General features: G+C 33.3%; 1 protein-coding gene across 1 annotated transcript; it reads left to right on the top strand.

The window, feature by feature from the left end:
• The first annotated feature begins 7633 nt into the window (after window positions 1–7633).
• Window positions 7634–8973, top strand: LOC140892170 (uncharacterized). Its single transcript, XM_073300939.1, has 2 exons — window positions 7634–8304; window positions 8403–8973. The coding sequence occupies exons 1-2, from the start codon at window positions 7746–7748 to the stop codon at window positions 8714–8716; spliced, it is 873 nt and encodes a 290-aa protein (XP_073157040.1). The 5' UTR covers window positions 7634–7745; the 3' UTR covers window positions 8717–8973.
• The last annotated feature ends 3261 nt before the right edge of the window (window positions 8974–12234 follow it).

The raw sequence follows: 12234 nt of genomic DNA, 5'->3' as shown, positions 1-12234 counted from the left end.
TATGGGTCCCTCGATCGATGCTTGATTTCATCTAATTCTATCCAATCACGATTCACGCATCATCCATTTTTGTCCTAGAAAATTCTCAATTCTCAATTCTCAACGTGTATATATATATATGAAATTTTGATAACATGAACAACCACCATGGAAAAGACAACTACGTATGTGAGCAATAGCTGACATGACACCTTGTACATCCAATGAGTGTTTGTCACGTCAGTTGTACATTGCTCACGTAGTTACCCATAGTAGTTGCACATATGATCAAAACCCTATATATGAGATCTACATGAAATTAATGGATGAGGCGTGTGTGGATTAGGGGTGGTTCGGTACGGTATACCGCATACCGTACCGAATACCGCATACCGTACCAAAAATTTCGATACCGAAATTTTCGATAGTATACTGACATGTCGGTATACCGAAATTTCGGTATGACATAAATCCATACCGATCCGTACCGCATATCGAAATTCGGTACGGTATCGATATGATACCGTGTATACCGATTTTTTATACTATTTTTTTAAAAAAAATATCGGTATACACGGTATCATACCGATACCGTGTATACCGATTTTTTTTCGGTATACCGAAATACCGAAAATTCGAAAATCTTATACCATTACCGATATCGAAAATTTCGGTACGGTATCATACCTTACCGAAATTTAAGGTATACCGAAATTTTCGATATTTTCGGTTTTTTTCGGTACGGTAAAGGCGATATGACGGCATTTCGGTATTTTTTGTCAGCCCTAGTGTGGATAGCTTTGGACAATATTCTCCCATCAAATTTGCGGTTTAAGGTAAGACATTACATATATGCATGTAATTAAACCTGGTTTAAGGGGATAAATGATACAAATTACAATAAATTTCAATCGAGTTGCTATAAATAGTTAGATGAAGTCATGAAGATAAAATTTTGGGAAAATTACATTTTTGCAAAGTTTTATTTTTGATCTTATCAACGGTATTAATCACTAAAATATGAACTTTTTTTTCAATTTTAAAGTACTATTGGTGATATGACACCAAGAAATGATGATTCGATGCTACAAATTTTTTATGTGTGTAATGTCACGCTAGCATTAAAAAAAACTAAGTTAAATGACAACAAAACCTAATAAGTAGTTGCTTTTATAAAAGTGTTTTCTTATTTGAAAAAATAAAATATTTTTTAAAGAATAAACATGTATTTGGATAATTATTTTATAAAAAGATTTTTAAAGTTGAAAAGGTGTTTGATCTTGTGGTGGTTCGGTACGGTATACCGCATATCATATCGAATACCGCATACCGTACCGAAAATTTCGATTCGATACTGATACCGTATCGAAAATTTCGGTATACCGACATGTCGGTTTACCAAAATTTCGGTATGGTATAAATTCATACCGATATCGTACCGAATACCGAAATTCGGTACGGTATCGATATGATACCGTGTATACCGATTTTTTTATACTGTTTTTTTAAAAAAAATATCGGTATACACGGTATCATACCGATACCGTGTATACCGATTTTTTTTCGATATACCGAAATACCGAAAATCTTATACCGATACCGATACCGAAATGATATCGTACCGAAAATTGTATACCGAAATTTTCGATATATTCAGTTTTTTTCGGTACAGTAAATGCGGTATGACAGCATTTCAGTATTTTTTGTTAGTCCTAGTTTGATCAACTATTTGAAGAAAATAATTTTATAGTTAAAAATAATTAAGAATGGTTTTGAATAGTTGTTTTATAAAAAAAAATCTTTTAATTCTCACGTAAACCCCCTTTTTATTCTTAAAAAAACACTTTTTTAATAATATTTTTAAAAAACGTACGTGTTACAAAAATCTTACCCAAATATATGTTTTAATTTTTTCACTTATTATAAAGCATTTTTTAAAAATTTAAGTTATTCAACGGAATAGCAATTTCCCTTACCAATTTGTATAGAACTTGAATTCGTTGTGGATAATCATATGGTGTTGGGGTCGACTAATTAATTAATTAGGCACGTTTTGCTCCCAAGCTAGCTAGCTAGCGCAATTGCACGTCTTCCACCGCCATGTTTGATGTTTCCGTAGCATCAACTGCCTTCTCCTTTTCAAAACAAATATTTACATCTATATATATTTTGTGTGACAAATTTACCTTCTCTTATTTTTCATTATCACATTATGCATTAGACGTCTGATTTTCCATTGTCGGAAAAAAATTAAAATTTTAATATAATTGCATGATTAATTAATCTAAATGATAATTAAAATATAACAAAATAAACAAAAAAATTTATAAATATATATACATAAAAAAAACTGTACAAACACGCGACGGAAAAACGTGTACGATTTATAGACGAGGAACCCGTACAATATTAGTAATTTATTATTATCAACTTAATTATCTTCCAATGAAGTCGTCAAACACGCAAACGTTGTTTCGACCAATTTGTTGACTTTCAAACCGTCCATTTACCTCATCGACAGAGTATTTATAGATTATATAGTGTATAATATTTATTATTTATTTTTTTCAAAAAATAAAATAAAATAAATCATATAAGAAAATATTATTTGTCTCGTCTACGCTCCATTCCGTCGGTCCTTTTGGAGGCACATGCATGCGGTCACTTATGAACAGAAGAATATTGTGATAAGCTTCGGAAGCTGCCAATCTCCCGTCAAATTTTGAACGTCACACTTTGTTTTCGTTGTCATGTGGCTTCTATCAAGTTTCTGGTCACTATTAATTTGTTATATATCCATTTCTCCATACATATAATATAATATAATATTATATATAATATAATATATAATTACTACTTTACTAGGCATGGACAATTTTGGGTAAAATTTATTTTACGTGGTACTCATTATAAGAATAACTTGGCTTATTGTTTTATTTTATAAATCATATGCATGTCTGGTTTAATTATAACTCAACAATGATAAAGGAGAAAACATAATTTTCACCCAATAACAAGAAAACTATATGGCTTACAACAAATTAAAGTCAGTTATATATTTTTCCCATATAATAATTTCTTGTGAGCCATACTATATATATATATATATTGAGTTAATTAGGATTCAGTACCCATTTCATATGTTTCATTACCGTTCAATCCCTGTCAGAAATTTTATTTTTCCGCACTCCCTAATTCAGCAAAAAGTTTGTCCTAACTCTCTGGGCCCACAAAGCATTTTCGAAGTAAAAAATAGGTATAAAAATTTAAAAATCAGGTACAAATATATGAAATTTAAGTAACAAGTATTTCAAATCTGGTAAAAAAACAAGTGTTCTTGGTATAAAGTTTTTTGTGTTATGTTTCATCTCTCTAAAATCGAAAATATAAATCATGATTTGATACTCAATTTGAGGCAGTTGATGTCATAAATATATAGATCCATACTCAAATTAAATATGTTTGTACTCAAATATTTTAAATTAGTACACATAAAATTGTTGATTTTCGTGATTCTTGAAATACTAATGTATGTAATGAATAATAATGAACAAGTGCTTTAATATAAATATTTTGTACATAAACATGTATGTACAATATGCTTTTGATGTTAATAAATTTGTTTGTATGTTATACTCAAAATCTTAATTTTTGTATCAGATCTAAAAGTGATAGTACCCAAACATCATATATTAGTACCATATATTTACCAATTTTTATATATGAAAAGAAATGTGGGACCAGGGAGTCAAAACAAAAATTTATGACATAGGAACTGAATCTTAAGTTATTATTAAACTTAGGGACTGAATCCCAAGTAGCCTGTATATATTCGATACAAGATTGACATAATGTCAGTAATTGTCAAAAAAAAATTTGAGAATATATATTCTAGTAGAAATTTTTAAGATGGATTTTTAACTCGACTAATTATAAAAAAAAAGTATTATTTTTTATAATAAAAATTTACTTTTTACTGCAATTATAGATCAAATTCCCCCATTTTACAGATATAAACATGTGACATTGTCTTACAATAATTAAGCAATGACGGAACCAGAAATATCTATCTACCAAAGTTAGAATTTTAAGTCCTCAAATGCTTTAATTTTTTAAATTGACCTACCCGAGCTAATATTAAATTAATCCAAAATTATTCAAAATTAATATATAAAAAATTTCAAAAAAAAATTTTGTGCCAATATGTAGTTCCGCCAATGTTTACAAGGTTACTTATTTGGAGCGTAAACCAAGGCCAAAAAAAAAAGGGAAAAAAATAAAGGAAACAAGAATAATAGTACGCAGTCATGTGGAGTTGATATATTATTTAAACAAAAAGGACCAACCTTTTCCTGGATCCTTAAATCTGCCACCATTTATGATTATTATTTTAAAAAATATCTAATTGCCCCAATAAAGAAATACTTTTGTAGAAAAAAAGTGACGCCTTTTTTTAACTGGTTGGGTTATAAAAGAAGAGGATATGGATTGGTCGGTGGAGTGGAGGGGGCGCCACTGCTGCATGGGGCTCGATGTTCCCCCGCACCCGTAGGGCCGGGATGTATATACTATATACTTAATGCTCCATCTAATGCAGTAATGCTCTCCTTCTTTTTCCCCTTTTTTAATTGAAAAAAAAATTATAGAGAGAGTCTTGTTAGTTTGGAAGCATAGTATCGCAACATCGAAATACCATATATATGATAGTCGCATAGACTTCATAATAATAGTTTTGTGTCAAAATCACACCAATTTTTTTTTTATCTTTGTATTAACTCGTATATTTTCTTAGTTAGATTAGATTAGATTAGATTAGATTATCCCTTTATATATATATATATAGGAATTCTCTATCCTCCTTACGTGAATTCATAATTGGAGAGTAGATATTTAAAATAAGCATTTAATGAAATAAGAAAAATGATAGTATATTATGTAGGACTTGTAGTTTTATCAAAAATTATAGCTGATGATAATAATTAGAGTTTTCAGCCAGGTCAACTCACGATGGGACTGACCGGCCCACCAAAAACCCTTTGTTTGGTGGGCGAGCCGGCCCTCCATTAAAAAATTACATATATATATATATATAACATAAAGCTAAAAAAAATATTTTTCCAAACCCGCCATCCAACCCTAGCTTGCCCGCCTTTTTTATCCCAAAAAACTTAAATTGTGTGGTGGGGCGGGCTTATGACCCGACAGATCCAACTTAAATTGAAGGTTCTGGGAACAATGCACCTCAAATGTTTTGAATTACACAGCAGCTTGAGCGTCACATATGTTTCAATATTTGTTCTACAAAACAGGAATAATTATTACACCCGATAACTTATATATACTAGCATCCAAACATACGCTTTGTGTGTGTGATACAATATATAAATCTTATGTATTTATTTTATTCTAAATATTTGATTTGAAAAAACAAAGATAGTGGGAGAAGATGTTGAGAGATGAATATAGTGGGGTTGAATCGTTTGTTTTGAAAAAGCAAAGAAGATGAGAGAAGATGGTGGGAGATGAAGATAGTGAGGTTGAATCGTTTTTGTCCATTTTACCCAAGAACAATGAAAAACAAAGACATTTTTAGGGTATAAATGTAATATTAAAATGTTGTCATCATTTGCATATCAAAACAATTTTTAAAAAGTAGAGAAGTATATTATATTTATTATAATATAGTAAAGATAAATAAATTATTGTGCTGATAATTATTTTACATACACAATGAAGGTGTGTGCATAATTCATTTATCTTTTACTATATTATTATGTTTAAGCACTTTATACAAACCGTTTGTGGTGTCATGGTGAATTTTTAACTATTTATTTTTTTTTATACCCTTACATACACTATCTCTCTCCAAACTTCATCCCCACTTTTTACGTCTTCCAACAATCTCCATCTCTCTCCAAACTTCATCTCCACTACTTAGGACACTCCATATATTTTTTTACTCTATATTTTTCTGAATTTATTTTTATTTCTGTTTTGTGTAGCTATAAGTTTCAACCTCTTGATACATTCATTTTTTTAAGTAGCAATACATCTGTTATTCACTTAATTATATTTTATCACATACATACATAATCATAAACATAGATACTTTTAAATATTTAATTTTCATTATTTTCATGTTTTACATACGCAACGCGTGTGCCATGATGGCTAGTATTAATTAAATTTGAGTCACGAATACTAATCAACTTAAAGCTCCGTTTGGTAGCCTATATTATTAATATATTTATAACTCATCTTATCCAATCTCACATTCTTCTCGTCATATTATTTATCCATTTATTAATTATTTATTTTACATCAATCAAATTATTAAATATTTATCTTAAATCAATCAAATCATTGAATTTAAATTACCATATTACCCCTTATAAATAATATTATTCATATTTTATTTATTTTTAAAAAAGATAAAATGATAATTTATCATTTTTATATAAAATTTAGTCAATCAAATCAAATAAAATATAATCCATCGATCAAATCAAATACTATATTCACTATCATTTTTTATTTATATTGTATTACATTATATTATTTATCTATGTATTGTTTATCCTATCATACCTACCAAACGGTACCTAGTCTTTCAATATGACATCAAACTAAATTTATATTTGTAAACATTTTATTTTAATTAAAATAATACGAATATCAACAAAAATATGAGAAAAATAAAAACCATAAAGAAGAGAAAAAAAAATTCTTCTCCCACTAGACTAGCAAGAAAATTGTATAGTTTGAAAATGCGTCGAAAAGCTCTTTTTAAATAACCAAAAATTACACAACACACGCAACATGTGTTGATATATCATTGGTATATATAGGCATTATTTGGTTATTTGGTATTTAAGATATATAAAATATTTATTGATTAGTATACCTGTTTGGATCAATTTCAAATTCTACAAATTGTAGGTGTGTTAGTGAGTCTCATATCGTTAAAGTAAAAATCCTGAAAGTGTAATATATAAACAAATACAATCCTCTTCTCCCCTTAAGTTAGTTTTTGGAGTTGAGTTAAGTATAATCCATTATCCTATCCAATTATATTAATTTATCATTCTCATAATATTTTATCGTCTCGTCCACGGGAACCAAGTGATAACCACGATATATTCCTGCTAAACTTTAATTATACAATATCATTAATTGGTACGCAATAATGTCATCAAGGAATGATGATCGCTCTTAATTTATTTAAGGGACACATATGATATTGTATTGACTTAATGTGAATTATGCTCAAACGTTTTCTCAGATAAAATGATTAGTACTCCACGTGGGTCTCAATAACGAAACATTATGGATTATTACTTGTGTATGCTTAGCTAGGTGCACGTACCAAGAGACTTGGCTTCATCTTAAACAGTGGAAGTAGCTTGAGTATGAAATCAATATATAAATTTTAAAATAAAACCTTAATTTTTATATAATTAAAAAAAATGTGAATATAGAGTTGAAGTCCACCGATATATATACACCACAACTTGTACTTGCTACCCATATATATTTCTACAGAGAAGAACAGTGGGGCAATATTTCCCATCCTCCGATCCAACGGCCGAGATTTGACACTGGCCCACAAACCGCGGCCTTCGAACTATATACATTCCATTTGCATTTGCATGCTCAAAACTTCATTTCCTTTCTTCGGGTAAATTCCGCACCACAAAAGAAATCGGGAAAAGAAACGAAAATACAGTCAAGAACTGTGGCCGAGTATTCAAGTTTGTTCGATTAGCATGTCGATTTTATCATCGAGATTGTTCTTGATCTCAGCTGGGGTTGTTTCTTTGGCGGTGGGATTCAAGTTCTATGTTCCGTTCACCGTCCACGAGATTCCGGTGATATGCTCCGTCGTCATGTCTTGGCTGAAGCCGCCGTATTTGTACGTCATCATCAACGCTATCATCGTCGTCATCATCGTTTCGTCGCGCTTCCACTGGGGTACTCCATCTGACCCTTCGTCGGTTCGATCCGAGCACTTGATTTCAGTCAAGACTCCTCCGCCGGCGTATTATGACTCACCGTCGGCTCAGCCGGAGATCGCGTATGTAGTTCAGGAATCCATGGCGGCGGTGGTTTACGATGGTGAAGATAGGGCGGGGGCGGTTGAAGTGAAACCTGTGGTGGTTAACGGTTACGAAGCCGAATTAGAAGCTGAGGATGTGGTGGTTGATTCGATTGTGACGTACGATCCTCCGCCGCAGCTGGAATTTCTGTTGCCGGTGAGGGAGAAACCTCTGGTGTCTTCCAGATTCGGCCATAGAAAACCCATCAGAACCAACACTCCTCATGAAGGTAATTAATTAATTTAATTTCTAAACTTGGTAATTAATTATATATATATTTTGAATTTCGAAACTGAAAATGATGAATGGGGAAAATTAAATCTGCAGGAGGAATCCGAGCTTTGAAGGTGGCTAAACCGAAGAGGCAGGAAACACTGGAGAGCACTTGGAAGATGATAACGGAGGGCCGTCACGTGCCTCTCACGCGGCACGCCAAGAAATCCGACGACCACGTGGCGGCCGCACCAGCTGAGAACTTCCAGGAACCGGCGGCGGCGAGGATCCGCAAAGAAGCGTCTCTGGGCCAGGACGAGTTGAATCGCCGAGTAGAAGCTTTCATCAAGAAATTCAATGAAGACATGAGGATGCAGAGGCAAGAATCATTGAACCAGTACAAAGAAATGATGCAGCGTGGGCGATGAATTTTTAGTAAATTATTATTATTATATTATTATTATATATATTTGGTTTATTGATTTATTAGTTCGAAGAAAATATTAATTTCGATTATTTACATCCCATATTAAGATCTTAGATTTAGGATTTTATTTTATTTTCCCGTAAATCTTCATAGTTCAATTGTTATTCTTTTTAAAGCTTCAATATTAGGTATGAATGGAATGCATATACTAAATTTGTACTTTGGGCAAGCGACACCAAATATAATGCTCTTTTATCATATTTTGTCCATGAACGTGAAGTTCTTCTATTATATTTTGTCCCTATACGAAATAATTTTAGGTGTTATTATACATAGGGTGGCATACCGTACTGTACCATATCGAAAAATACATATCGTATATCGTACCGAAAATTACGGTATATATAACTAGCATACCGATTATACCGAAATTTTACGGTATACCGAGATTTTGGTACGGTATCGGTATATACCGTTTTATACCGAAAAAAACCTTATATTTTTTATAATTTATAATTTATTGTTTAAAAATATTATATATTTTTAAATTTTTATATAATATTTCGGTATATTGGTATATACAAAATTTTTCAAATTTCATACCGTTATCGTACCGAAAAAGTTGGTATAGTTGCGATACCGTACCAAAAAAATCGGTATACCGAGAATTCGATATTTTTTCGACACGATAACCTCAATATATCAAAAATTCGGTATTTTTTCCCACCCCTAGTTATACATGAGTTCAATTAGGTTGCAGCGTGGGCTATGAATTTTAGTATATTATTATTATTAATATCTAATTTTGGTTAATTGATTAATTAGTTCGAAGAATATTAATTTCGATTATTTACATCCCATATTAAGATCTTAGATTTAGGATTTTATTTTATTTTCCCGTAAATCTTCATAGTTTATTTTTTTTCCAAAGTTTCGATATTAGGTATGAATGGAATACATATACTAAATTTGTACTTTGGACAAGAGACACCAAATATGATGTTCCTTCTTTTATCATATTTTGTCCTTGAATGTGAAGTTCTTCTATTATATTTTGTCCATATATATACGAATTGCTTTTAGGTATTATACTTGAGTCCAATTGGGTTGTAAAAGAAATTAAGTTGAAAATCGTAGCAAAAATATGCCATTAAAAACCGTGGCAAAAATATGCCACGATTTACAATTAAACGTCGCAATTTGCAACGATTTTTGAAAATCGTTGCAAATGCGATGTTCTTTTATAAAACCGTTGCAAACATTTGCTACAGTTTTTCGCGATGATTTTTTAAAAACCGTCGCCAAAAAAGAATACTCGCATCCCAATAATTATATGCCTCTCAGTAGGCTGTGGGATCCAATTTTGCAATAGTTTTTAAGAAACCGTCGTAATTTACGATGGCTTCATAAAACCGTTGCAAAAAGTGGCTTTTCTTTCCCACATCCTTTTCTTCCTTTTCTATTCTTTTCTCATATTCCTTCTTTCCTCCCCTTCGTCGCTGTAGTGACCCAACCCGGATCCACTAACTAATCAGAGTTACGATAAAAATGCATGCAATTAAAACTTAAAGCGTAAAGAGCGGATAATTAAAATACAACAAATCCAATCGACAGAATACAATCGACGATATCACAAGTGTATAAGTACTGTTATACAACCAAATCGAAGGTTTAGGGTAAACAAATCCCTACCCTCTACAACCTCGCACTCTCCAAAGCTCAATCCTGCTGAGAGCCACCTGGACCGTCCAGCCTCAAACTTGCCCCGCCGCAAGGTACACAACGAATACCCAAACACAGAGGCGTGAGCTAGAACGCTCAATACGAAGCAATGATATAAATACAAATATGCGCACACAGATGATTTAAAACTCAAGTAAAAACACTTGCTCATGGCGCCGAGAATATACAGTACCGACTAGAGAGCGACTCTGCGGGGTACTCGTATACTCCATATCAGGGCTGAGCCAACCCCATCCTGACCCGAATCCAAAACAGGATACAAGCCCCATATGGAAACTGTCATACCTGACTCGAGTCCAAAATGAGATCATAGTTTCCTATGGAGACTGTCAATGACTTACATCTCTCCGGATGCAGTCACACGTAAAATCATATATGTGCTAAGACAGTAAAACATGCTAAAACATGATAAAACATATAACACATACTCATGCAACATACATGCAAATATATCATGCCGTCTATCTCGGTCAGTACTTATGTACCTCTAACACTGCTGGTCAAACCTAGCTCCGCTGGTCTAGACTTCAAGCCTACTAGTCCAGTCTACTTGCTACTAGAATGCAAATATTCATGCATTAACAATAAAGCTCTAAAAGCCTTAACTAAGCTAATGAATACTCCTAAATATTTTTAGGATGTCAAAACTATACCTGCGTCCGTCGTTAGCCCTTTGCTGTAGATAGCCTCAAAACTAGGCCATAGCTCCGCGACGACGTCTAGATCACTAAGCCACTTCCGGATTTCCCGTAGGACGCCTAGATCTCCCTAGATCTGAGTTAGAAGGCTTAGGAATTGAGAGAGAAGAGAGGAGATGAGCGAGTCACAAATGAACCTCGGCTCATCTATTTATAGACAACGTTCGGGCCGTTCGAACTCGGCTTCGGGCCCTCCGAACAGGTTCGGATCCTCCGATCATGACTTCGGATCGTCCGAACACGATCAGACCGTCCGATCCTTACTTCGGGTCTTCCGAAGTCCCATCAGTGATGTCATCCATGACGTCACCTTGCTGACGTAGTTGATGACGTAAGACCTAACCCTGTTCGGATCCTCCGATCCCACCGACGGAGCCTCCGATCCTCTTCGGATCCTCCGAACTCCAGTTCGGAGCGTCCGAACTTCCCGAGCCATGCCCACATTTTTTAGTATCCTGGATCTATTTTCGGGCTCCGTTAATCCATTTGGAATTTTTTTAATAATGTTTTATTAAATTTAAACATGATCACTTGATTAATTACCTATTAATCATTACTTTTGGATACGGGTTACTACAGTCGCCCTTCACCTCACCGCCGCGTCTAGCTCCGCCATTGGGCAACCATTTTTGAAAACGTTTGTAGATTTGGAATCCTCTCGTCGAGGGCTTTCTTTCAGTACCTATTTTCTTAATTTTTGAGCTCGCAATTTCGAATCTATTTTCCACGCCGCCGTCGTTTGCCACCCTTTCACCTCGCTGACTGCCGCCTGAACTAGAAGGAAGGTCGTTTAGATTGTTTGGAGTTTTAATTCGAATCCTTGAGGTATATTTCGCATTCTAGGGTTTAGAAATTTGGGATTTTGTTTACGTGCGTGAGTCATAGGTGTGTGCGCGTGTGTATTTGTATGTACTTTATTTGTATGCATGTGTATTTAGTGTGTTTGCGTGCGTATTTCTGTGTATTTCAATGTGTGTGCATGCATATTTGTGTGTTACAGTGTGTGTGCATGCGTGCATATTTCTGTGTATTTCAGTGTATGTGTGCGTGCATATTTAGTGTGTGTGCATACATATTT

The sequence above is a fragment of the Henckelia pumila genome, chromosome 3, assembly GCF_033568475.1.
Source record: "Henckelia pumila isolate YLH828 chromosome 3, ASM3356847v2, whole genome shotgun sequence".
NCBI lineage: Eukaryota > Viridiplantae > Streptophyta > Magnoliopsida > Lamiales > Gesneriaceae > Henckelia > Henckelia pumila.
This window is presented reverse-complemented; position numbering and strand designations above follow the sequence as displayed.

Bases quoted from the DNA above. Each gene is read 5' to 3' on its own strand.
- LOC140892170 (XM_073300939.1), top strand. From the start codon at position 7,746: ATGTCGATTTTATCATCGAGATTGTTCTTGATCTCAGCTGGGGTTGTT. The intron at 8,305-8,402 runs GTAATTAATTAA...TTAAATCTGCAG, and splicing joins AACCAACACTCCTCATGAAG to GAGGAATCCGAGCTTTGAAG.